This window comes from Athalia rosae, chromosome 3, assembly GCF_917208135.1.
Source record: "Athalia rosae chromosome 3, iyAthRosa1.1, whole genome shotgun sequence".
NCBI lineage: Eukaryota > Metazoa > Arthropoda > Insecta > Hymenoptera > Athaliidae > Athalia > Athalia rosae.
Window position 1 is genome coordinate 21,183,148 of NC_064028.1, and position 26,881 is coordinate 21,210,028.

The window sequence follows — 26,881 nt, forward strand, 5'->3', positions numbered from 1 at the left end:
CTTACACCTTTGCAAGGATTCAAAAGAACCCAGACTTCGTAGGTACGTTTAAAAGATTTTTTACATATCTTTCATATATCTATGCTTTCATTTTTTGAACGTTAACGCCTTATGAATTTCTATCTGGCAGCCCGCATTACACCGATTCATTCCTCCCTCACCAACCCCTAGCGTCAGAACCGCGAGTATTTAAATGTCACGCTTGCGCACTACGTGCGCATCCACGTGATCCCACATCCATTAACAAGTGGTCTCATGCTCCAACTGGCCTGTTCATAAACAGTTTTTTTGAATAAAAGCCTGTAGATGTTTTGACATGTGGTTAATTATAGTATAAGTGATAACATGTAATTAGGAATCTCAAAATTCGTTGTTGGTGTATAATTTGCTCGTCGGTTTTAGAGCTATTTATACGACAGTCAAACCTATACGCAACAACGACTAAAGTATCGACAATATTCGAACAATCTAAGAAAGACGAAAACACGATGCCGCCGAATAAGCTAAAACTGGCTTCTAAAGTGAAGAAGCTGTCAACGTCATTAAAAATAGATCAAATAGCGACAGGTGTCAATGCAGACATCAACGGAAAATCTCTGCCCTTAGAGACTCTGGAGGCGGTATCAAAAAAAAACGCGACAATGGAAAAAGCGATCACCAAGTCGAAAGCTAACCTGAGGAATCTGAGACCAAGAACTGCTGGTAAAAAAAAAAACTTAAAAATGTTTGGTAACACTTGTTTGCGTCTACCAGGTAGCATTATTTAGTCTTCTAAAACTTTTTAGTTGACAACAGAGATGAGGAACCAGAAGAACCAAAGAAAGAGTCAAAACTGGATAAGAGTGGAAAAAAACGTAAATTGAAGAATGTTGTCGATCTTGAAATGATGAAGGAGGAGTTGAAACAGCTAGAAGATCCTCCAAATACCATAGAGGAAAAACGTCTGTGTGAAAATAGACTGGGTTATGAATTTTTCGATGTTCCTGCCGAAGAGCTAGCCAAAAAATTGCTGGGCAAAATATTGGTTCGTAAATTGGATAATGGGACTTTGCTGAAGGGAAAGATAGTCGAGACAGAATCATACCTTGGCGGAGAAGATAGAGCCTCTGCTTCTTACCAGTACAGAGTTTCTGCTGCAAATATTGCTACCTATATGCCTCCTGGAACAATATATATCTACTTGACCTATGGGATGTATCACTGCCTCAGCATATCTTCAAAAGGTAATTCTTCTAACTATTCAATTAGAGCTTGTTGTGAGGGAAATTATGCACAAAATCGTATTACGAAACTTTATTCTTGATGACCAATAACATGATCTCAGTGCGTGGTTCGTCAGTACTTATCAGAGCGCTAGAACCAGTAGTTGGTCACAGTTATATGGAATTGCTGCGAAATACGCGCGTTAAGAAGGGGTCAAAAGAAAAAGAAATGGTGAAGAACATAAGAAAGTTCAAAGCCCATCAGCTGTGTAATGGCCCATCAAAACTCTGCATTGCATTAGAAATCGATAAGGAAACTTTTGATGAAAAAAGTATCACTGAGTGCTCAGAACTTTGGGTTGAAAATAGCGAGCGTATAGAAAAAAAAGCAGTTACCATCATTGCTGCCCCTAGGATAGGGATTGAATCAGTAGGTGCACAGTGGGCTGCAAAACCATTACGGTATTACATATTAGAAAACGAATCTGTTAGCCAGAGAAATTTCGCTTGTGAAGATTGGGACTAGTTGTAAATGTTAAGCAGAATAGAAATCAAAGTTTGAATTATCTAAATTACACCGAAGTGAGTTTAATGAAGTACGGATGGAAAGAGTAGGGATGGTTGCAGAGCTGAACCAGTCAAGGTAATTGTTTTCCAGGTGAAGGGAGTGTTGCTCTTATAAGAGCGCTCTCACCAATCGAAGGTGCAGATCTAATGGCAGAATTTCGAAATGCAAAATTAAAAAATACAAAGACTTATAAGCTTCACGAGCTGAGCAATGGACCCTCAAAGTTCTGTATAGCATTTGGCCTAACTAGAGATCACAACAAATATTCCGTCTGTGATTGGAGGGGAATGTGGGTTGAAGACAATCCAGAAAATGAAAATATTCAAATAGTTTCATGCCCTCGTATCGGCATTGATGGTTCTGGCCCTGAGTGGGCACTAAAACCCATGCGATATTACATCCTTGGTGAAAAATCTGTCAGTAAATCAAATAAAAATGCCGAAGCAGCGTTTGCTGAGCAAGGCTAAATAGTCTGAAGGTGAAATATTATTCTTTCATTTTTGAATGGGAAGATAGAGAGGTAGTTGAACAAGAATAAATGTGGTCTATTTTCAGTCATATATTCAATTCTAATATACAACACGTACAATCAACAAGGATCTATTTTATTACACTCAAGCCCATTCTTTCATCACCCTTTCGTAATCCTCTTCTTCAATGAATGGCTTATCTATCGAACTGCAGAAAAATTCAAGTATCACATCAACCCAAAAGTTCAGAACAAACGTACTATGTAATGAATATACTTACTCAATCATTAGCTCTCCACAATAGAGGCATTCAGAGGCAATAAGGTCATCAATATCAGCTTTGATCTGATCTTTAGTAGAGAGTGTCGCTAATCCGATAGAGGTAGTATCGTCTTGTTTGGCAGAAATTGTAGTCAACTGGCGCTGTAAATCTGCCAGTTTCGTTCGCTGCTCCATAGACAGCATAGGTGTTAAAGCAGCAACCAAACAATCACTATGAAATCTATGTCCACAGGGAAACACATAGAACGATCTAAGCAAAAGCTGTACATCACAAGTATTACATGTGTCCCTTGCATGAACGAATGTACACCTGTAGAATGAAGGGATATAATAATATTGGAGGTAGAGTTCTCATATCTTTTGCATCTTTTATCGCTGACCTGTTTCGAAATGCTTGTATATCTTTCCTGATCAACTCTGCCGACTTTGTTGCCTCTTCCATTTCTTCCTTCAAATCTTGGATATGTTGATTATATTCCTGTGGTAAAAATTAATCATATATTCCACAGAATATAAGCTAATCGATAGTGGAAAGTTGTTTTTCTTACCTGCAAGGAGTTACAAATGGTATCTTTGAAGTGGTCAATAGTGACAAAGTCAGAAAAAAATGGAAGAATATCTTCAATCCTGATCATATTACACTGTTGTAAAAATTCCATCGCCTGTTGTATATCGTCACGTTCTTTGACTACATGCTCAGCTGTAAAATATTTATTGATAGTCATTGAAAAAGTTGAAATTCCATCTATTCTGTGTACAGCGCACAAACAAGTGATCACCTATTTTGAGCCATAATTTTTTTCTAAGTTCATCGTCGCTTTGAGTTGGCATTGTGGCGATTTGTTTGGCTAAATCTACGTTGATAGTTAGTGCCAAGTCAACTGCAGTTGTCCAGAGCCCAAGCAATGCAGATAACTGAACGCAAGCTTTGGTGAGTTTTGCTTCTTGACAAAGCCGAAGCGCAAAATGTACATCATATGGGACCATCGCTATGTCTTGACCTTTGTATCAAAAATGAAATCTCCTTAGATCGATATTCATCTTGCATTATTAAAAATTCAATCATACTGAACATTACATTTACCTTGAGAGCTAATATATCGCAAAACTTCGTCCGGCTTATTGCGTACATATAAAGATAAAAGAAAATTGTGTATAGCTTGCTCCTGGCAGTTTTGTTTGTAGATGCAAAACTCAAGATACCGAATTATTTCCTTAGCATGTTTCTCATCATTACTATAAGAGACTAATGCAGGCAGAAGTCTAGAAGGTTTCAGCAAAGATCCTTGCGATATTAGAGCTGCAGCAGTTGGCTTTGGCAATTCTTGTAACAACACGCCAGCAAATTGATAAAAAAGTTCTTTATTCGCCTGACTTTTTAGCACCTCCAGAGCCTCGAGGTAATTATTTTTATACAAATGTTGCCGGATCACTTCTTCATAATTGTGATGCATTATCGTTAGTCGAATCAGATTGTCTTTGTTCCCATGGCTGGCCATTATGTCATATATCGAGCTCTTATGCTCCCGAATACATTCCTATGACCAGAAAAAAAAACGATGATCACCTAACGTGACAAACTTTAACAATGAGTAATCATCTCACACTCTACCTCAACTTTGGGTATAGCTAGAAAACTATCAAATTGTTTTTGAAGTTCTTGGTAGCGAGGATTATGAAGTTGCGATGTACCGTCACTACGAAGTATGCCCATTTGATTCATAAATAGTTCAACTACCCATATAACTATCATAGTCTCCTGGGTTTTATCCTGTGGCCTAAGACCTTGCAGTTTCTGTAATACAGCATCCAAATAATATTTCCAGTTTTTTTCTGTATCGAGAGCTAGGTTTGAAAGGCTCACCCTTTTTAGAAATGTTTTCAATGCCTCAATCTGATTCTCCTGTAAAAATTTCAAAGATATTTCTTCGAAAGATGAGTGTGTATCTGCGTAAATTATGGCACTCTGTTCATACTCCTTGTTCTTGAATAACATTTCCGCTTGTTTCACAAGCACATGATCAACGTGAGCCAGATTATCCTTGCAATATTTTTTAGCCAGAACAAATTCTCCCTTGTCGACGTATATCTAGACAATACAAAGTTCAGTTTAGTTTACCATTAAATCAAGTCAAACTACAATAAATACAAAGTTACCTGCCAAACGTTTCGGTCCTCTTTGGTTACTTTATATTTAAAGACTGCTCTCTCACTGAATGCCCAAATCGAACCTGTCACTGGATCCTTGCTTATATTAACTAGCTTGCCAAATGCCTGGAATCGAAGTTGATCTTATTTCAATAAATGTTATATTTTTGTATAAAAAATGAATCTTACATCATTATAAATGTCTTCAAATATGAGCTCTTTGTTGAGCAGACACAATCCCTTGACATGATCGCTGTATAAAAGCAATGCATGAAACTCTGTTAATACAAAAGACAAGGGTGTCGGTGGAGGCGTGGCTACTGAATTAGTTTGTGAAACACTCCCTCCTATTAGACTAGTCTCAGGGCAATATATCATTTGTTGATTAACAAGTACATTATCTGGATCAACATTCGGGTCAACCTGCAAAAAAATATTACTATCTCAACGACGTCCCACTCTCTTTTTTTTCTGATTAAGAAGTGCCAGGTATGGAATCTACCTGTGCATATAATATTCCAGTTTCACTAAGCCATCCAAACAGCTTTGGGAATTGTCTCGGTCCTGGGTAATAGAACTGCAACTTTGAATAAGGCAGTGAACTTTCCACCTGGTTGAATCTCTCTGTAAGACATCTTCGACTAGTGACTTATTGAACAATATCTGTGTGCATATATAAAATAATTTGCGCATACCTTTGACATTCAAATATCTGCTGAAGATCTGTTGAAGCAGTGGCTTCTCATCAGAGCTACTTACAGATCCAATGTATTGATATATCCTAACCAGAGTAGTCACTATTACAATGCATCTATCGGTGTTCGGTATTCTGTGAAACTCGAGACCTGTGATAGGTGGATGACTGTCCTTTCCTATATCAAATACCTGCAATCATTTAAATCATAGTATAATTTTTTCTGTTCAAGTACTCTTTCAAGATTCTTTTTGCGAACATAACTATGTTTTACCATGCAGATAGATGCGCCAATTTAATTTTGCCATACTCACCAGTCCATCCACCTCTTTAGTACCATAAAGTGGTAAATAATTTGGAAGCTTGAGAATGAACATTAACAATGTAATCGAATTGATAGGATTAAAGTGTTAGTTTCTTAGGGCAAGCAACAGCACTCTGCCTAATTACCTGTCTCCAGTACTGCTCAAGGCTGGTATTAAATATTTTGTCCCCATCCAGAGCAATTTCTGTCTCGAATATCAGACCCTTAGAAGTTCCAAGTAATATAGGACCCGACGTTGCTTCCGATGAGTTCAAAAAGTTCCATCCAACTGCCGTTATCTCATGGCCTCTGAATTTTCCTGCCTGCTTGGGTTTTGTACTTTTCCTGTGCAGATAAAATAGCTCTGGTAATGGTGTTTCCCCAGTTTGAGATACCAGAGCTATTAGTAAATGATGCCCTAAAGGGTCCAGAAACAGCCCAGACAATTTCATGTTGGTTGCATATTTGGAAAGGTCAATATCTGTAGATAAAAATGAACATCAGAATAATGGCACAATTTTCTGCAGAGTCTACAAATTATAGTAACATAAATTACACTATACCCTCAGGCTTGTCGGGATGCTTCATATCGATACGGAGTAGGATATTGTTTGCCATTGCAATTACTATAAGATTGCTGCTGACTACCAGATGCGTGATTTTATCCGAAGGCGAAAAATTCACCTTCTGCTTTGTAAATATTGGTCCATCATCCTGTAACTTCATATGTATAAACCCCGTAGTGCTCTAGAATCAAAGCATCAAAGTTAGTTATGAAAGATCCAAAGGTACATATTTCTTCACAAACTTACAATGTCTGCCCTGATAGTTGGCGGGGTGGGCCTCTTAGATCTTTGGGAGGCTCGTTCTTGTTGATCAAATATCGAAGTCATTCTGGACTTTCGTTGCAAGATATGTGTTCACCGAATAAAAACCCTTGTAATAGGGAGGCGGTTATCTCCTTATCTTGTCCAGTGAAAATTTATTTCATCTGATCAAGTTAATCGTAATGCTATTTTACCGGTATTTGAAGGGTAATAAGAACAATGAAAGACATCAAGAAGATAGCATCTGAATATTTTTATTAACTTCTCTAGCTACCTCTTGAGCTACCAAACTGACAGTTGGAGGTTAGCTAACTTTTGACTGTTTTTTGACGTTTAACCATAAATGACAGTTGTGATAAACAATACTAGACGGCGCCAAATCCGCGGTCATCTTCACTAGTCTACTCGCTGATCCGTATTGTCTGATCTGTAGTGTTGGCTAAAGAATAAGGTAAATTATATTGTCCTATTCATACAGAGTATTACTGAAGAAATTATTATGTTGATTATGAATTGCCGTTTTACAGATAATCATTCCACATCGCTCAATTACTGAAAGAGTTGAATGATTAATTTGAGCGAAGAAATGAATATTCCCGGGCGCAATGGACGATTTTACGCAGCGTTCAAATCGTCGCGCACGCGCTTCTGTGGTCTGCTTAGTTCCGTGGTGGATATGTGTCGGCGCTCAAAGAGCTTCGAAGGAAATCGAGGTATCGGCTATCCAGTGTACTGAGATCAGTGGTTACCGACCCGTCGTCACTGATAGAAGAACTGACAGAATCATGAACGCGATGCTCGAATGACTGAATGAATCAGTTGGCCGTGAGCCTTCGTGCTGTGAGGTGGGTGAGGAATTGTTAAATAAATGTTGGTGGGCCATTAGGTCGAAAAATGGCGGAAAGAAACAAGGTAACAACCCCGGCCGCGCGGCCCGTACCGATGAAGCTGTTCGCTACATGGGAGGTTGATCGGACGCCGCCAAACTGCATACCGAGGTAATGACCCTTGTTCTGCCCTCCATTTATCCCTTCGTTCTTGTAGGTTAAAATCATCTCTCATAAACCCCGTTCCGATCGCTCCCGCGCATCAGATACAGATATACATTATACATTGAACGCCAGCGCTTCAACGGGCATTCACACGCCCTTTTTTACTTACAACTATCTTATATTTATTTCATAATCAAGCTGAAAACATTGTGATCGTTGTTATTAGCGGGTTGAATTAGCACCGGCTGCACTCACGATCATCCGCGAAAAAAATCCCCAGGTTCTAATTCACTTATCAAATCTATTTCTCATTTATGCTTCAGACACAGTTAATCTTGATTTATGCACGTTTTCTGCAATTAAGAGAGAAATGAAAACAAACCCAACCAACAGTTTGACATTTTTCATCACAGGGTATTTTTGACAAGAAAAAGAATTATTTCGTTGCGTGTCACTTTCAGCTGCGTCTTGTTTCATAGCCGACTTCAACCCGTATACTTTCTGCGGATGTTAGCTGTCAAACAACTTGCATACATTTTACATGTGAGGAGCACGTATGTAAAATTTGTCAGGTGGATTCTGACAATTGTTACTCATGTTTTATGTGGAGCAGAATATTCAGAATCAAGTGAACCGACTGTATGTGTATCTACTTGTCCCCGTTTGTATACCAGACAGATAAAGGATACAAAAGTGACAGCGAAGAGAGAGCTAATTGAGATTCGGGGACGTACTTTGACAGTTAATTTATTAAATCAACTTTTTTTGTTATCTACATTATCTTTCTGGGTGATGATAATTTAATAATGTACGCAGTAAGGCTGATCTACGCCGCGATGTCACCGCCTTTATATGTATATGGTTCCCGAGAAATAACACACACAATCCGTTCCGTTCTTCAAAACGTAAAAATGAAAATTCGCGTTTTAATTTTTGTATTTATTTTCAATGTTCGAATATACTTATGATTCGAACAAAGAGAATCCTGTTCCGAACTACGCCCCTGGAATTGTCATGCAAATACGTACCTGTGATGACAGATACAAGCTGGATTTGAAATCAGAAATAAACGCCGAGAATCACTTTCATCAATATCGCAATATTCATATTTCAAAGGATACCTCATCACGTGTTTCCATATCGGCGTATTTAATCGTGTAATCCGCAGCGATTATCTCTTCATTTCGAAGGATTCAATAACAAAATTTCACGATTGATCAAAAATAGCGGCAGTTCTTTTTTATACAATGTCTGTATATGTTTAATTAATTATTCCAATCGATCATTTGGGTAAATCTAAATCGCAAAAGCTTAGCCGACCCAACCCAAAAGTTATTGTCATTATTATTAAAAACATATTAACGACACAATAGAATGAACCATATTTTTCTCAACGAATATGGATTCAAAGTCACAACTAATGACCAAGATTAGATTGCACGAGTCTCTCTTTCCAATTTTTTCCATGTACTTAAAATGTTATTGAAGATATATGCGAGTTTTTTTTATAATTAATACTATCACAATCATTAAAAGGGGAGGTTGCTGAAGGGTGTAGTAACTTATCTACAAACTACAATCCATCATCGAGATATCTTTCTTACTTTTTTACCCGCTTTATTATAGCAAGGGTTTCTTCTATTTTCTTTGTCCTTTTTTTATGTACGCACGCAGCTGAGTTTAACAGCAACCTGTACAAGTCTACTCGTCTCTCTATACCGTTGTCATTAATAATTGATTTTTTTTTCTTTCTAATGCGCACGAAGCCATTCATAGTTCTTCCTTGTTCTCCTCATTGGCATAATTACTCAAAATGTACTCTTTCTCCGTGTCTCGTGTTGTTTTTTTTTTTTCTTTAATTTACTTTTGACATTTCTCCAAGCTCGAAGTCCTCGAAGAATTTAGTCTATACTGTCGGAATGTAAGAGGCTATATTACATACGTAACGTAGCGTATAGCATAGCATACAGAAATAAAAATCAATCTTATCCAAATTTACATACTCCATAAATACATATCGACGTATGTCTATACCGTGTATTCTGTACTCATGCGGCAGTAATAATTTAGCACAGGCAGCTGAAGTACCAAGAAATATATTTGAATAGAAATAAAAGGATAGAAACAAAATAGACTAACCAAAATTTTTCTCTTTTACATGGTGTTATTTTATATTCGCGACATGGGTGATAGAGATATCTACCTAGAATATTTATTATTACATTAACTAGAAGCTCGGTGACTCACTTGGCGTATAAGCATTGAGTGTACGTATGTGATTCACAATACAGTCTACATACTCTATACAACCAATATCCGTATTATCATATCGGGCTGCACAGGGGCTTCTATTTACGCTTATCGATATAAAAATATATTTTAATCCGTCTACCACCTAGTGTGGTGAAATTATTTTATGTTTAATTTGTGATCTTATTCGTTTACCTATCTCTTTGTCTATGTTGTATCGTGTTTAGAAACCACAATCATGCTTATTGTTAATTAACGTTTTGATATTTTGACGAATAATGATCAGGGAGGACGACTTTAAACGGTCACGTATATCTGATTATGAGTTTATATAGTAGAGCTCATGTATCCACTTTTTTGATGAATAATAATTATGTCATAGGAATAATTGGCCATTATTATGTATTCTAAAAATAACCATTTTCATTATACCGATACAAGAAACGAAACGAAAAAATAGAATAAAATGAAACTGTTATCTAGTGGCAGAAGGGAGATTGCGACGTATTCACGTTAGTCAGTTGCACAAATATTAGCCTCCCTCTCTGCTCATTTCCTGCAGAATTGCGTAATAATCTGTATCTGCTGTGCGGCTTTATTTTGGACGTGTGGCGTCGACGAAGCCAGACGTTGATCAGTTTCGTCCTCCTTATCCTTAGTCGAGATAGCATGCGACGAGTCGCTTTCGTTTATATCAATTGTAAGATAATCAGCTGATCAAATTTTTTCGATTTTTTTTTATGTAGTTCCATCACTCCGTGAGATACAAGGGAACGTTTTAATTGCCTCGCCTTGCTGCATTGCATCACATCTTGAGGTTTGCGGTTTTCAGGTTTACTCGTTGCGGCATAAGCAGCAGGAGATTGAGGAATAGCAGTAGCAGAAAATAATGAGAGACGATAATGTAGAAGGAGATTGATTATTGGAAGAGTTGGAACACAATCGGAGTGTATCAATGTAGATACATAGTATATGTATGTATGAATTCATATACATAGGTGATCATTATATTCAACCTATTCGTTGTGGGATAAGAACTGCAAGGGAGTGATCGATTCCACCCCCGGCGCAGCAGCTGCATTCTGTATACATCGATTCCATTTTTAAGTATTTATGTATATGCACATATGGGATGTGGTATCTATATACTACAGATTTAGTTTAAATTAGTCGACTCCCAATGCCGATTATTCTGACCCCTCCGAGTAATTGGGATTTAAAATAAAATATGAGGGGGCGGCAGAGAAAACCGCGCGTATTCTAAAAGCCTTCGTGGCCGATCGTCTCTGGTTTCCCATTCATCAAAGCGTGGGACCGACCTCAGCCTACACACGTCAAGTGATTCATAAGAGCTGAGGATACGTGTGTGTAAAACACAGCGCCTTCTTCCTCATTCTATTTGTGTAGGTACGAGAACTGTGTTGAGGAGCTTTACTTATACCTCACAATCCCGAGGGGTCAGTTTAATCGGCGACGACAAACTCCCTCCTTTTACTTCACTTCACTTCTCAACGAAAACCACCCTCGATATATCGATTCAATGTCACCGACCGCGAACCCTGGTTACCACCCCCGCGTATAGCGTGTCCTATAGCAATTAGAACTTTACAACAAGGCCGACCACTCGCCTACGATCGCTCACCTGCATCTACCCCTTTTCCTCTGCATCCGTGACATGCCGCTGTTAAAATTTATTTATAAATTAACAGAAGTACATTGCGAGATCCTATGAGATAGACCTAGGAAATAATATTTTTATTTTTCATTTTTATTAGTACTTCAACTTGAAACCGGATCGATTCGGATTTTATGTGTACAAAATTACCTTGCTAAATTATTTTCTCCCCAACAAAAACTACACCACGCTTATACAAGTGAACCCTTTCACTCAAAGACTATAAATACCCTATTACCCCACAGTCAATTTACTTACTAGTCACACCTCTGCGCTAAGGGGCTTGTGCGATACGATTAACGATTTTGTACAGCTTTTTCCCTTTCTTTCTATACTAGATACTGTTCAATATTTCAATGACTTTGATTTTTTCTGTTTTCAGGCTCTGCTCTTTGACTCTGAGTCGCCTTGTTCTTCTCCGATCCCTTGGTTCAGATTTGGCTTCTATCAGCCTTGCTGTCAAAATGCAGAGTTCTAAGCGGACCTTGAGGTCAAATGAAATAGTTGTGCCATCTGCAGGTATGCTGGACACGGAATTGGAATTTCAGTTTGCTCTTCAGTATCCACACTTTTTGAAGAGAGATGGAAACAAGCTTTTGGTACTCTTGCAGAGACGCAAGAGATATAAAAACAGGACTATGTTGGGTTACAAAACTCTTGCTGAAGGAGTTATTAATATGGCACAGGTATTTTGATAGCGTTGAAGGAACTGATGAATTTTCATTAAATCAATTTTCATTTTTCCATTATCCTGTTCACAGGTTCTCCAAAAGCAAATGGATTTAGAACTGGAACTCGTTTCTGACAAATCTGAAAAATACGGAGGTCATGCCACGGTTCTAGCTAAGGTCAGCATTGTTGCTCTCAGTTCACAACCCGTTGATCATGACAAGAGACTTATCAATGATCCTAGCGAGAGACTAGGGCAGGAATTCAGTGACGATGAAGAGGAATTTAGCTCTGAAGGTGAAGCCGAAGGAAGCGACAGTGAAGTCGCCATTGAACTGCATAGGAGAAAAAGCCGGACTAAAATACCTGCCCATGCAAGGGTAAGGGTAAGGGTAATTCTATAAAATATCACAAATAAAGTTTATCGTAACTTTAATTGATTTTATTTTACTTTTCCAATTAATTAATAATTTCAGCAAAGAAACCTGAAGCAAAAATTCATAGCTCTACTAAAACGGTTCAGGGTATCCGAAGAATTGGAACATGATCAGGAAGAAATAGGCCAGAAATTATCAGGTAATAAATACTTACAGCTGTTATCGCAAATATTCAACCATTTTTCACATCATTAAACTAAAATTGGAATAATCCAAAAATCAAAAACGCTTTCAGGTGGGGATATGGAAATTGAAGAATTGTTCGATGAGCTGGAGGATTTATCCGACAGTGGACCAGAATTAGATACGATGTCAGTGAGCAGTACGCCAAAGCCTTCGCTGAGGCCTTTTTTTAGCTCAAGTCGCTCTCTTCTGGCGCCAACACAAGCAGGTAAGTCTTTTATTATTGTTTTAGTTCATCATACATTTTTTGGGGGTATGAAATATCCTGTATTTCGTAAAAGAAATTGTTAGAACATAAGGCAAGTTGATATTGAGAGAGTCAGTATTAAAAGTGATTATTGTACAAGATGTATCCGCGTATCATGAATACACTATAATACCTACATCATCATTATAGTGTTTTAATAATGTCATAATGCTCTCGCTCGTAGTGTTCGTAATTTTGCTTTTTGATTGTCATATTTTATTACAAGAGAACGTACGTGTGTCTGTATGTAAACTGCTGTGTAGCAAATATATTTCATACACATATTTGAATAATTAGAATCTGTAACAACAACAATGATCTAACATTGTTTTCATCCAATCATAAAATAATTGAATGGGATCCCAGAAAAAATAATAAGACCAAAGAAACGAAAAACTATAAAGACTAAAGAACAGTCGATACGTTAATAAGGAGTAGAATTCATCATCAGTTGCTTGTCGGAATAAAGATTTATAACTAAGTTGAAGTCTGGTGGGTTGGCTTTGCATTGTTGCATGGTACGATTCGATAGTAGTAACCGGCGAAGAAATCGGAATCAGCTCCGCTACCGCCGTAGGGCAACCACCACACTCCGGTCTGCCTATCAAAGAGAAGACCCGCATGGGACACACCACTCCAGGTACGTAGGCTACCAAAAGCATCAAAAAGCCATTTTATTCACATTATATTTTGTTATCATTTCTATTAATCAATCATTTAATTAAACTTGCACAGAATTTAAGTCAATTAATGAGTTTATCATACTCAACTAACAAACACGACATAAAACTTGTATAAAATATCCAATTAGTAGAACTAAACTTTGTTGACCATTTCATTTTCTTAAAATCGTTTGCAACATGTGAACCCTACATTTACATGCACTTTTTGGAATATTCCGATGAGATTTCAAACGCCTGTTGTCGACCACATCCCTACGTGTCACGTCCGTCTGTTTGTTCGTTCGTTTGTATAATGGTGAATTGTGTTCCTGTTGCTTTTTTATGTATCTATATTTCAATATTGACAGCCTGAAGCCTCTATCTGTCTATCTACCTGTTAACGTACGTACGTATGTACCTAGGTTCTACCTACCTCTATCTACTTTACAAAGCTTTTTTGTTTCTGCCTATTGCTAAATCTTGTATTATTATGTTAAAAAATTGGCTTGAAAAACCCGAAAAACAAAAATGACAATTTGAAGTAAACTAAACTACAATATGCTAATTAACAAGTATCAAGTCATTTATCGCTGATAATTTACTCTTCATCTTGCATCTCAACGTTTTGTACAATAAGACAACTGCAATAATTAATATGAAGGGTTAAATAACGCATGCTAAACTTGTTCTCGAAATTACAAGTTTGACCAAAGTTAATTTAAAAAAAAAATAATCAATAAAAATTCAGCATATGATGATAAAGATAATGGGCGCTACTAATCTGTCGCTCTTGAGTTATGCTTCTGACAAATTTCATAGATTTTAATCCTGCAACCAGAAATAGAATATTGGGTATAGTGTGATTATGTTCTTGATATATGAACACACTGAAGAAGAAAAATGAAAACATATTTTATTCCACTGCACTATTTTATCCTACTAAGCTGGTTTTCTCTATTTCACTTTTTATTGCTGGATTTCTGAAATCCGCCGAACTGCAAAAATATTTTCTATCAAACCTATGTATCGTAGAATGGATGTTTGACTTATTTATATTACAGAACGCGGAGTCGACAGACTTAGTGACGATAGTTCTCGCAGAGCTGACAGTGATTCACATCCAGAAAATTGGACGGATCACGAAGCTAATGATCCACCAGCAGTGGTCGCTGGTTCACCACCAAAGTCTGAACATACTAATAAAAATGAAGGAGCTGACAGACGGAGCAGACTCTTTGCAAGGGACAGGGGAACTCCTGGCAGTAATAAATCCAAGAAACACAGTTTGAGCGTTGACTTAAAACCAGCGACTGATTTGAACAACTCGGAGGTAATTTGACTTGGTTTCAATATCAATAAACGGAATTCGATAATTTAAACAACCTTCAACTATTCATATTTTTCATAGCCAAGAAAAGCCCTTGTTGAACAACTCAGTCGGGTATTGCCAGATGATAGCCTGCCTGAGGCTGTCTCCCTTGTTTCATTAGGCGATCCTGGAGGCGCCGTTTTAGCAGCTCGACTTCAAGAGAGAAATCATCGTGTTCTCACTACAGCTTCACCTGCTGATATTAGAACGACTTTCACGTGCCTGGTCGCACGTATACAGAAATTGTAAGTACGATTTTTATAATTTTTGACGGCGTTTAGATGTTGAACGTGAATTTTGCTCCAATTAGAATGGAATTTTCCACAGCTGTAACAGTTCGGCAAAACCACCTGCTCCGATAAAAGTGGTGGTTGCGGGAGGTGACAGCTTTGTGAACTCCGTTCTCCGACACTACGTTGAATTGTTGAGCTTCAGGCCCCCAGATTGGCAAAACTATATGAGATTTTTAGTTGTACCGCTCGGTTCAAATACTCTCTCGAGGTATCTTTCCTCTATCGATCCGAAATATTCGATGCTCTTTGGCGAAGAATGGAGAGAATTGATGGAAAGGGAAGGAGGTGGAGCCACAGAGGGTGCATCCAGAGTATCCGAGTATCTGGCAACGTCAGGCATGTTATTATCCCTTCCGATTGCAGAGGCGATGGTGACCGTCAGGTGTGTAGGAAGTTTAAAGGAAAACAATCATCAATCAGACGGTGTTTTTGTTTTAAATGAACTAAAGTTTGAAATTTCTGACTTCATTCTACAGGGAAACAGATGATAGCAGTCAAATATTTATACCATTTATAAATGACGTTCGTGTCGGATGTCCGGATAGCAGCGCTTCTGCATCTGTTGATCTAGAAGAAGGTATGGCTGTGTCTGGATCCCCTCCGTCTCTCCCGCCACCAGGTCTACCTGTCCCACCTCCGAGCAGATTAACACCACCCAGCAGTCCGAATGTTGGTCAGCCAAGGGATGGCTGGGAACCCGTAGAGCTTCAACTCGACTACTGGGGCAAACAAACGTTTGGAGAGAAAGGAAAAATTACTTTGAGACAAGCTTTCAGAGCTCTTCACGTCCAGAGATTACCACTCCTGGGAGAAAACCCTGGGCATCATTTGTCCATGAATTATACGACGAAAGAAAAGAAACAAAAAAGTAAATAATTCGCTCAATCTCTAGACGTTCAAACACAGTTTTAGAATTATCTGTAGCTTATCTTGGTATTTATTCTCTTGTTCTTCATTACAGTTATGAGGCTGGGAAAGAAGAAGGAAAAAGAAAAAGAAAATGAACCAAAAAGTCAGACAGTAGATGGTGTAGCGCGGCTTATCTGTTCTGCAAAAACCCACAACATTCCATTGAAAGGTAATGTTTGCTCAAGTAAACATCTCGTATCAGCCTGATAAAATATCATACCCGATTTCAATTTTCAGTGAGCATAGATGGGACTGAATGGTACGGCGTCAAATTCTTTCAACTATCCGCTCAGTGGCAGACGCATATCAAAACCTTTCCCATATCATTGTTGACTTACAATACTCAACAGGCGTTAAATCTCACCTAAACTTCCCAATGCACTGTACTAACTGTAATTGAACTATACAAAACAATCCTGCTCATTGTCAGCCGTACTATTTCACACGGACACTGTCCTATACTAATTTCGAAATCCACCCTCGTGATACGCGACGCACTCAAAGATTGGGGTTTAAGTACGTTCAGAGCGGCTGAGGTCTCCGGTGCGCACGGTGAAATGTATTCCTCGGTGGTGTACGTTTCGGTAGTATAGTGTAGTGTCATTAATGAATGTGGATCTACATATTTGATATTTATTATTCAACATTTATCACAATGAGTCAACCATCACCGATTAGTAGTAGAATTTCCACTTCTTTTTTTTTAATTTTACTACGTCTCTACATACTCATAGATGACGAGAGATGAAAAGTTGGTGCAATTCTTGATCTGTACTTACCTCAAAATCGACACAAACAGATTATAAATATAATTCATTGAAGTGCAATAAATTTGAATAATTTTTTTAGACGAGATCGACATCGTTTCCGTTAATATTTTAATATAATCGCGGTAGAGAAATTCGTACTTTAAGCGATTCGATGTGCAGTTTTTCTTTCAACATGTGCAATTGAATCTTCGAAAATTCTGTGCAGACTGAAGAAAAACATATCACGGTTATAATACAGCATAGGTTCGAACTCATATTATCATTTTATCATGATCTCGTCTGAAATTTCCATGATTTTACACTCATAACGGGTGCATATACATATGTATGTATTCAATCTGAAAAGCTACAGGAATGCAGTGAACAGTCCCATTGCTGCTTTCAGGGCTTTTCAACGACTTCATCGAAGTATCTAACTTGATTTTTATATTTTGGTTTAACAATTGAGCTGATGTGAATCGGTAGAAATCGTTGATTTTATTCGTCTGATCTTTTAACATACAGTTGAAAAAAATAATATGATTAAATCTCTTCAGAATTCATTAGTGATCAATTAAATTGAATAATTTATTGTCATACCAGAATGTGATGGCACTCTTTATTCCGTATTAGAAACTTTTAATAGTTTATAAATTATTTTTAGATTGTTTAAATTGCAGTGATAAATTGACTTGACGACAGAAAAAAAAAGATTTCATTTAATTTATTACTATGGTTAAACCGACTTGATATTATAACGACTAATGTAACTATACCTAATTCTAGATATTTTTGACTCCCTCCTTTTTGGAATTTTAGCTAAACCAACTGAATCAAACAGTTTTAATTAAACTGTTCTTGCTTTGGCGACGTAGCCATCGCCGTGACTGTTAAATGCCAAAACTAACGATGAGCTTTGTCGTTATATTTCGCCAAGCCCAAATGAAAGAGAAAAAAAAAAAAGAAATCTTTGAAACTAAAAACGCGTTCGACTGTTTTGCCAAATTACAGTTTTTCCTCTTTATTTATAATCATCACACCTAAACAGTTCTCCAAAATAAATGTTTATCCGTATTATTATTCCTACGCCAGCTCTCAACGCTGTATTACTGTGTAAATATAATCATAAATGGAAAACATTCGAGTTAAAAGACAATGCCGTTGTTGAATTGGGTAGCTATTTTCAACTATAATCGATATTAGAGTACGTAGTTACCGATGTTCAACACAGAGCTGGTTTTCAAATATCTGTTAACTATAATGATCTCTGCTGCTTAATGATAATATTTGTGTATATTTCAAGTGGAAGAAAAAAACGAATCAGAGAAAATACTCTATAAGTTAGTAATTCCGTAATATATCCGTAGAACCTGTATATGGAGGAAAAAGAAAAAAGGAAAATTACTTTGTAGATGACTTTGATTTTGTATTTTCCCAACTGGTCCGAATTCAGTACATCGCACAAAACTGACGTTGAGTGAGCTCTGCACACTACAGAGAATTTCATACAATTATTGAATACCCGTAGATATAATATAGCAACATTTATATGTGCCGGATAAAACAAAAACGCAAAAATAGTATCACCGTTACCGGTATGTTCAGAATTTGATTCATTTTTTCATACATACTTGCCAAAGTGTGACATACATCATGCTGTACTCTTTGGTAGATAGATATACATAAGTTCTGCAAAATTAATGATTTTGATATTGTGCTTATAATATCAATAATTATTATTGTTGTCAGATCGTTAACCAGTATTTAATTTGAGAAAGCAAAAAATGAATGACAATTCTACATTTTTATACATATTATAAAACTGATCTACAGAGTTTATACTCGGTTTATGTATATTAACTGATCAAAAGTTCCTTCTGATATTTTTCTCCAATTTTACCTATTATTTGCTATCCTTCTGCATAAATATATACATAAATTAAAATACATAAAAACCTTATTCAATAACAGACGTATGTGTCATATAGTATCTAAGTCTTTAAATCTCTGCAACAAGTTTTTCCGTTTTCTTTGTTTTGTTTTTTTACGTTATTTGTCAGAGATACTAAAGTAGTGAAGGGATAAAAATAATAAGAATGCAGGCTTAGTGCAAAGCCTCAAGCTCAAAGCTTACAATAATTAAAATCGTAATGTGAAACAAAGAGTAATGTTTTATTAAGTAATATATAATCTAAAAAGCGGAGTGAAATAAGTTGATCGTTAGTCGATATTATACCGTTCTAGATTTAGACGTTTTTATTGTGTGCTTACAAGGAGAGATTTATGCGAACTGTAATATAAATATACCTATGTATATGTATACAGTATATAAAATGACACAATATGATTCGTAGAAGTTATATCGAATATTTGAATGAAATAAAAAAAAGATTGTGAATCGACGACGCGAGTACGAAAAATGATTTTAAACGTGTAGGTAGAAACCAATAATATGAATAACATCAACGTTTCGAAATTGTCTTAAAAAATGAACATTGAGTCTTTTAAGAAAGATAATAAGATAATGTGTAACGCATGATCGCGATCATCATGAAATTCATCCAGTATACATGCCTACATACGTAATACGAGAGGTGTGAATACGCAGCGATATTCTCACGCAATAAAGAAATACATACCCTCTACTTATGTAATGAAATTGCCTTAGAACTTAAAAATTACCGTAGCACAGATGAAGAAAATGGAAAGGAAAGAATTTTTTTCGAAAGCATATCAGGTAATTACGTTGAGCCTACTTTTACTTCAAATTTTAATCTCTATATTAAATGATAGTAATGATAATGATGATGATAGTTGATGTTACAATGTTACATCTAATTGGCACCCAATGTTTATACCTAATTTGAAAGGGAACGTTTGCAGAAATTGATAATATTAATTAATAAATATCCAATACCTGTATGTGATATACTGTATTAATTTAACTATGATATTTAGCATAGGATAACAACACTTACTATTTTAGTAGACGATGGAACATTTTCCGTTCCCATGTTATCAAAATTATACTCGATATGCATATGAATTGATAGAAATATTCATAAATCAGAAGGGTTTGCTTCAGAATATTATCACGCTGTACTCTGAAGACGAATCTTCTTTGTTCTCTCAATTTTTTTTAGCCCACGGTCTTTCGAATCAAATTTAAGAAATGCCAAATTATTTAAATATATATGTATACATAGAACGTTTATTGTTAATCAAATCCCATTGATGGAATTAGGAAATATAAGCTGGGCAAAGCTGCAGTCGAGTAATAATTGAATGATGATTTAAACAATAAAGGAAATTAGCTAATTAACGTACCAGTGAAAATACAATATAATACTAGTATATAACAGTAGTATAATAGAGCAACAATAAGTAAAGGCTAAGGCTAGAGATAGAGTAGAATGAAAATCATGAAGGAAAAAAAGGAGAATAAGGAGTTGTTCTGTTACGTTGATGTTTGTAAGCTTGAAATATAAGTGTAACGCATTTTTTTCATCGCGTTTTAATTTCAAACTTTGATGGGTGTCTCACATGTATCACGATGAGAACAAAACATCCTTTTCAGATAATAATTGCGGTCATAGCCACGTATGGCCATAGATGTATGGTATGGCTAATGGGTACGCACCGCTATTCTCCAAAACCTAGAGATCCTCTAGGGATTAGAACCTCATAGAACCAATTTGTTCCTCAACAACAGTGTAATACAAGGGCGACTGAATCAGAAAGTCATTTTATTTTTACACTTATCTTTTTTTCATACACGTTCGATTCACGGTAGCGTAAAATATTATAGATCGAATAGCAAAACAAAATTCCACGTATCTTTGATCAGACTTATGAGTGCCATAAGGTAATTAATTTAATATCATAATTACATTCTTTGTCTTTTCCTTTTCTCTTACTTACATTCATGTACAACTATGTTCGCGATATTTATATTCTATGTAAGTCATTTATCAATATTTATTGTTTCAATTCCTAAATAAGCACGCCGAATGAATTACTTTGAAATTTACTCGGCCCACATTGTTATTTTACCAATATTTTTCTTGACGACTAGATTACAATTATTCTTTACGCATTAATCATTAGAGATTAAGAAAAAGGAAATTAATCAGTGCATCAGAAAAAGAACTGATCACAGATTGCACAAAAATTTGTTTTAAACAATTTTATTCATTTATTTGGTTTAGCCAATTCCTTTGGTGACAATAAATAATTGATGATAATAATAAAAATGATAGTAATAACAAGAACAATAACAATTAACAGATAACAAACAATTAATGATCACTTGAGAAAACTTTGATCTTTAAAAACGCTGAGCTTTTAATCCGATTTTTTTTCGAATCATCGATTTTCGATGAAATCATATGCCGTATTTATCTTGCACATCTTGAGATATTTACGCACGCTAATTTTAATTCACAAACAATTACGATTTTATTATTCGCACAATAAGTAATTATTTTACTTTGAATACCTACCTAATACGTTTTGAATATTATTATTCATATTTATTTTATATCTCATTATTATATTTTGATGTCAAGAACGTGAGTTGACAAATGTGTGAAGACCGTCGTATTGTTTTGAAAAAATCAAAAATATGAGCAATTAAAGCGTTGTAAAGTCATATGAGAGCGACAGGCATATAAGCAACAATTTTTATTGTTACATTTGCTGAATTAAATCATTTGAGACTCTAGTGATTGAAAACCCTCCCGATTCACCAATAATTGGTTCTGAACGAATAAACGAGTCCCTAAAGTGATAAGTATTTTTTTTTTCGTCGTTATGATTTTTTGATCGCACAATTTTATATATTGTACAACATTATTTGAAGTACCTAGATATTTTTTTAATAGGGTTATTGTTATTATTTGAACGATGAAATAACTTTTTTTGGTTTTTACGTTATCGATAGCGCATGAATTCGTTTCGTACCTTTTATCTTTTTCATTTTTTCTCTGTTTTTTCTTTAAATATTTAGATATACGGATGGAGAGCCAGCGCTCTACCACGCAGACCTCGTTGTCCGCCAACTCCACCTTTAGGCACGACGTAGCCACCTGCATGTCTTGCCGCACCCTCTTCCTCCAGGTTCCCATTACTCTCAATCAAATCTCTCAAAGGCCAACACGCCAGATGACGAGACTTTCCATGCCTCGCCAGAATGTAATAACCTTGCCTGTGAAAGAAAATGGTAGTTTCATAATCTTCGAAAAATTTAAACAGATTTTAAAAACTCACCTAGATGATATTAAACCCACCAACAATGCCCAGTGTGCCTTGTGCCCCCGTTTTAAACACGGGGCATGATTGAAATCCGAATCATAAGGGATTAAAACCATTGCACCGTGGGCCAGAGCATGGGTCATTGAATCTGGACAGGTTTGTAAGTCTACTAGAATATCTGGCCTATGTTCAGGTAGATATTCGGCGGCCAGAGTCCCCATATAATCTACGCTGTAAACTTCACCGTGTTGTGTAAATCCTCTCACTCTAGCTTCTGCAAGTAGTTGACTAACTGAAACTGGCTTCGTATATTCTTGAGACGCCATCGCGAGAGCCACAAGACCGCATCTGTTGAAAGATGGTACATATTTATGTAAGGAAATATGTAGTAATAAGTTTTTTTCCAACAATGAAATTCTAAAGTTCCCATCTTACTGTGGTCCATCTTGGAGAATTGGTTGAACCTGGCAGAAGTAGGTTACCTCAGCATCTTTGAGTTCATTTCTCGATATAAGCTTCTCGATTTCAGCTTCTGCCGAAGTTAGAGTGATTTTTGCCCAGGGTGGTAGTGTCTCAGATTCACGTACTTCAGTTTTCTCCCTAGATGGTGCATCTGGAAGACTAGGTGGCGGAGGAGGTGGAGCAGGCATTTTATTGAAGCACTAAGCTTTTCAATTGCCTTGGAGTGAATCGACTGATGAGAGCTGCGGGAACATATTTTATAACTATATTGATTAATTAGATAATGCTGCTTAGCCGAGACAATACCAAATATCAGAATAGAATAGACAAAAAGGAAGGTTATGATGAGGTGAGGGATGAGGAATAATTATGGGAATGTGGGATAATTGATAATTGATGACTACATTTATTATGATTCATCATAAGCTCATCAGAACGAAAATTTAAAACTTTTTTCTTCAATCTCGCTTACATTCTTTGGTTGAACGAACTTTAAACGCTTGTTATACCAATTTCCACTTATCAACTTCGATTCGTAGATGAACGACGATTAAATCTCAGTATAGAATCGGCGTGAAGCGGATTCATGATCGACTCTGATAATGTAAAATACGAAATAGTGTACGTATTTTGTTAAATTGATCCTTATATTAGAAAGAAGCTATATACTTTTGACGTTTGCAGTTCGTCTGCACTACGTCGTCTGCCGTTGCCTTGTACCGTGTGACAGGTGTGCGTGAGCGCAAATGGGAGCGCATGTGAATTCGCCTCCATTCGTCTGTAGAGCAAGAACGGAGCAAGTACCCTGATGGAGCACAATCGCCGAGAACGGGACGACAAAGAGGGAAATAGTAAGATCAGTAAGATCTTAGAGATGTATAACTACTCATGATCAAATAAACCAACTATTGTTTCAAAATCTTTCCCAAGCTTTTCCAAATATTCGGATTCTATTTCGATTTTCTGATTAATTGTTTAATTAGCGCATCTTCCCATGCCCCTGAAGGTGCCCGATGATATGCGACCATTAGCTACACGGTCCCCAATTTTTTTCCAATTTTTCCCCATTTTTCCCGATTTATTTACGATTTCTTAATTAATTATTCAATTACTCCATCTTCCCCGCCGAAAAAGTGACAAGTAGCGCCGAGAAGCGTAACAGTGGCTCGCGGAATTTGCGTGAACTAAAATTCCAAGTTTCTTGCCCCTTGACTTCACGAGACCCGCATTACATTGGAGGCGTAGCTTGTGATGCGGGTCTCGTGAAGTCAAGGGGCAAGAAACTTGGAATTTTAGTTCACGCAAATTCCGCGAGCCACTGTTACGCTTCTCGGCGCTACTTGTCACTTTTTCGGCGGGGAAGATGGAGTAATTGAATAATTAATTAAGAAATCGTAAATAAATCGGGAAAAATGGGGAAAAATTGGAAAAAAATTGGGGACCGTGTAGCTAATGGTCGCATATCATCGGGCACCTTCAGGGGCATGGGAAGATGCGCTAATTAAACAATTAATCAGAAAATCGAAATAGAATCCGAATATTTGGAAAAGCTTGGGAAAGATTTCGAAACGACAGTTGATTTATCTTACCATGAGTAGTATGAAACATCAAATATGTGTGCAATAAATGTTTACCACGCCATTAATGCTCAATACAAACTGACTTCGTTGTAGAAACTGATATATAATTTTTACAATATCCAAGGATAACATTTATGAAGTTGAACTATTTCCATTTACAATTCTAACACGGAATCAGAGAATATGCTGCACTTCAGGCATCTTTGAAAGTAAAAAGTTATGCGTGATAGCTTTCTATTACAGTAAAGCAATGTTTTTCGAGATGATTCCATTTTCAAGAGCTACCGTTGAGTTTCATCATGTTATTTCACCACTCTATCATTCTTATATTTCAGGATAGCATTAGGCAGCCTCTGAAGCAACAGTGGCCCCGCATCCGCATAGGAAATACAAGACTATCTTCGATGCATTTACACCACTGGACTATACAATATCCTGTGCTTCGGTGATTTATACATAGAATCATCATGTGTTCCGAGTAGATAATTATGTAGCAATGAATTATAATGTCTCATGTCTTAGAGAACAAGAAATGAATAATTTAATGGTAATTGAAATGAAACTATTGTCCATACTCTTGTAACGCATTAATCACAACTATACAACAATGAATTTATATTGTCTATTGCTAAGTCTCAATATGTATTCTTGACAATGAATTGATGAATAAAAACTCATTATACCCAATACGTCAATTGTTCAGTTATCAATGATCACATCCCTGTATGCATCATTAGATGATATTGATTGTTGGTGATTCATTCATGCGTATATCATATCGCACAACATCACATGCATGTATGCGTATCAGATCATACATCACAACCGGAAGTGATAATGCAGAGCTCTAGATTGCCGGCCCTGAAAATTGAAAGTTTGCCGAAAAGTGGAGATTTGTATCAGGAGAACAGGAAACCCGAGGAGGTGGTCCGAAACTTGGTGCCTCATCATGTGCATGCATTCAATCCTTCATGATTATTCCTAGTCTGATAGAAAGAGCGACCGAATCTTTGCAGATCTAACTATATGCCTGCCTGTGTATTTATTTATTCAATAAATCGTAGATACAAAGGAAAAGAATGATTTCTAGCTTCAGAACAGCGTTTCCGCAGTTTATAATTCAGGCCAAAAAATTTTCTGGGTATCAGGAGAACAGAAAAACCGAGGAGGTATTTCGGAATTCAGAATTTGGTCAAAAAATTTTCTGGGTATCAGGAGAACAGGAAAACCGAGGAGGTATTCCGAGACCTGGTGCCTCATCATGTGCATGCGTTCCACCCTGTTTATTCATTCCTAGTATGAAAGAGAGAGCAACTGATGCATTGCATGACTGACTGCATGCATGCCTGTGTCTTTGATCGTTCAATCATGGTCTAAACCGGAAGTGATAATGCAGAGCTCTAGTTTGCCGGCCCTGAAAATTGAAAGTTTGCCGAAAAGTGGAGATTTGTATCAGGAGAACAGGAAACCCGAGGAGGTGGTCCGAAACTTGGTGCCTCATCATGTGCATGCATTCAATCCTTCATGATTATTCCTAGTCTGATAGAAAGAGCGACTGATTCTTTGCAGAACTAACTATATGCCTGCCTGTGTATTTATTTATTCAATAAATCGTAGATACAAAGGAAAAGAATGATTTCTAGCTTCAGAACAGCGTTTCCGCAGTTTATAATTCAGGCCAAAAAATTTTCTGGGTATCAGGAGAACAGAAAAACCGAGGAGGTATTTCGGAATTCAGAATTTGGTCAAAAAATTTTCTGGGTATCAGGAGAACAGGAAAACCGAGGAGGTATTCCGAGACTTGGTGCCTCATCATGTGCATGCGTTCCACCCTGTTTATTCATTCCTAGTATGAAAGAGAGAGCAACTGATGCATTGCATGACTGACTGCATGCATGCCTGTGTCTTTGATCGTTCAATCATGCTTTAAACCGGAAGTGATAATGCAGAGCTCTAGATTGCCGGCCCTGAAAATTGAAAGTTTGCCGAAAAGTGGAGATTTGTATCAGGAGAACAGGAAACCCGAGGAGGTGGTCCGAAACTTGGTGCCTCATCATGTGCATGCATTCAATCCTTCATGATTATTCCTAGTCTGATAGAAAGAGCGACTGATTCTTTGCAGAACTAACTATATGCCTGCCTGTGTATTTATTTATTCAATAAATCGTAGATACAAAGGAAAAGAATGATTTCTAGCTTCAGAACAACGTTTCCGCAGTTTATAATTCAGGCCAAAAAAATTTCTGGGTATCAGGAGAACAGAAAAACCGAGGAGGTATTTCGGAATTCAGAATTTGGTCAAAAAATTTCTGGGTATCAGGAGAACAGGAAAACCGAGGAGGTATTCCGAGACCTGGTGCCTCATCATGTGCATGCGTTCCACCCTGTTTATTCATTCCTAGTATGAAAGAGAGAGCAACTGATGCATTGCATGACTGACTGCATGCATGCCTGTGTCTTTGATCGTTCAATCATGCTTTAAACCGGAAGTGATAATGCAGAGCTCTAGATTGCCGGCCCTGAAAATTGAAAGTTTGCCGAAAAGTGGAGATTCGTATCAGGAGAACAGGAAACCCGAGGAGGTGGTCCGAAACTTGGTGCCTCATCATGTGCATGCATTCAATCCTTCATGATTATTCCTAGTCTGATAGAAAGA

The 26,881-nt window shown here is 36.9% G+C and overlaps 4 protein-coding genes and 1 long non-coding RNA gene across 14 annotated transcripts; 3 read left to right on the forward strand and 2 right to left on the reverse strand.

Annotated features, from left to right (window-relative positions):
• Nucleotides 1-232: 232 nt before the first annotated feature.
• Nucleotides 233-2,389, forward strand: LOC105689629 (DNA-3-methyladenine glycosylase-like). Its single transcript, XM_012406801.3, has 3 exons — nucleotides 233-702; nucleotides 786-1,223; nucleotides 1,861-2,389. The coding sequence occupies exons 1-3, from the start codon at nucleotides 489-491 to the stop codon at nucleotides 2,235-2,237; spliced, it is 1,029 nt and encodes a 342-aa protein (XP_012262224.2). The 5' UTR covers nucleotides 233-488; the 3' UTR covers nucleotides 2,238-2,389.
• On the reverse strand, nucleotides 2,315-6,803 carry LOC105689581 (vacuolar protein sorting-associated protein 18 homolog). Of its 2 annotated transcripts, XM_048653284.1 has the most exons (16): nucleotides 6,481-6,803; nucleotides 6,232-6,415; nucleotides 5,815-6,149; nucleotides 5,679-5,726; nucleotides 5,366-5,555; nucleotides 5,173-5,294; nucleotides 4,860-5,093; nucleotides 4,680-4,796; nucleotides 4,387-4,611; nucleotides 4,135-4,317; nucleotides 3,607-4,060; nucleotides 3,302-3,523; nucleotides 3,071-3,222; nucleotides 2,903-3,000; nucleotides 2,521-2,832; nucleotides 2,315-2,448 (listed from the first exon to the last, which is right to left on the reverse strand). In XM_048653284.1, exons 1-16 carry the CDS (start codon nucleotides 6,559-6,561, stop codon nucleotides 2,385-2,387), a joined length of 3,021 nt encoding a protein of 1,006 aa, XP_048509241.1. In that variant the 5' UTR covers nucleotides 6,562-6,803; the 3' UTR covers nucleotides 2,315-2,384. The 2 variants fall into 2 exon arrangements, with proteins under 2 accessions (XP_048509241.1, XP_020710242.2); XM_020854583.2 differs by lacking the exon at nucleotides 5,679-5,726 and having other exon boundaries at nucleotides 6,481-6,801.
• A 6-nt stretch (nucleotides 6,804-6,809) lies between these two features.
• Nucleotides 6,810-20,433, forward strand: LOC105689594 (phosphofurin acidic cluster sorting protein 2). 8 transcript variants are annotated; one of them, XM_048653288.1, is made up of 14 exons: nucleotides 6,810-6,946; nucleotides 7,023-7,493; nucleotides 10,484-10,711; nucleotides 11,795-12,098; nucleotides 12,174-12,473; nucleotides 12,558-12,657; nucleotides 12,754-12,909; nucleotides 13,481-13,588; nucleotides 14,672-14,940; nucleotides 15,019-15,224; nucleotides 15,307-15,654; nucleotides 15,749-16,140; nucleotides 16,234-16,350; nucleotides 16,419-20,433. In XM_048653288.1, coding segments are annotated over exons 3-14 (2,433 nt in total). In that variant the 5' UTR covers nucleotides 6,810-6,946; nucleotides 7,023-7,493; nucleotides 10,484-10,709; the 3' UTR covers nucleotides 16,550-20,433. The 8 variants fall into 8 exon arrangements, with proteins under 8 accessions (XP_048509245.1, XP_048509246.1, XP_048509242.1 ...); XM_048653289.1 differs by having other exon boundaries at nucleotides 10,570-10,711; XM_048653285.1 differs by lacking the exon at nucleotides 10,484-10,711.
• A 226-nt stretch (nucleotides 20,434-20,659) lies between these two features.
• On the reverse strand, nucleotides 20,660-23,453 carry LOC105689649 (UPF0692 protein CG33108). Of its 2 annotated transcripts, none has more exons than XM_048653291.1 (4): nucleotides 23,315-23,453; nucleotides 22,619-22,887; nucleotides 22,199-22,531; nucleotides 20,660-22,136 (listed from the first exon to the last, which is right to left on the reverse strand). In XM_048653291.1, the coding sequence occupies exons 2-4, from the start codon at nucleotides 22,831-22,833 to the stop codon at nucleotides 21,935-21,937; spliced, it is 750 nt and encodes a 249-aa protein (XP_048509248.1). In that variant the 5' UTR covers nucleotides 22,834-22,887; nucleotides 23,315-23,453; the 3' UTR covers nucleotides 20,660-21,934. The 2 variants fall into 2 exon arrangements, with proteins under 2 accessions (XP_048509248.1, XP_012262245.1); XM_012406822.3 differs by having other exon boundaries at nucleotides 23,118-23,344.
• LOC125500386 lies at nucleotides 22,863-24,902 on the forward strand. Its single transcript, XR_007277760.1, has 3 exons — nucleotides 22,863-22,994; nucleotides 23,330-23,496; nucleotides 24,561-24,902. It is a non-coding gene; the product is annotated as an uncharacterized LOC125500386 (long non-coding RNA).
• Nucleotides 24,903-26,881: the final 1,979 nt, after the last annotated feature.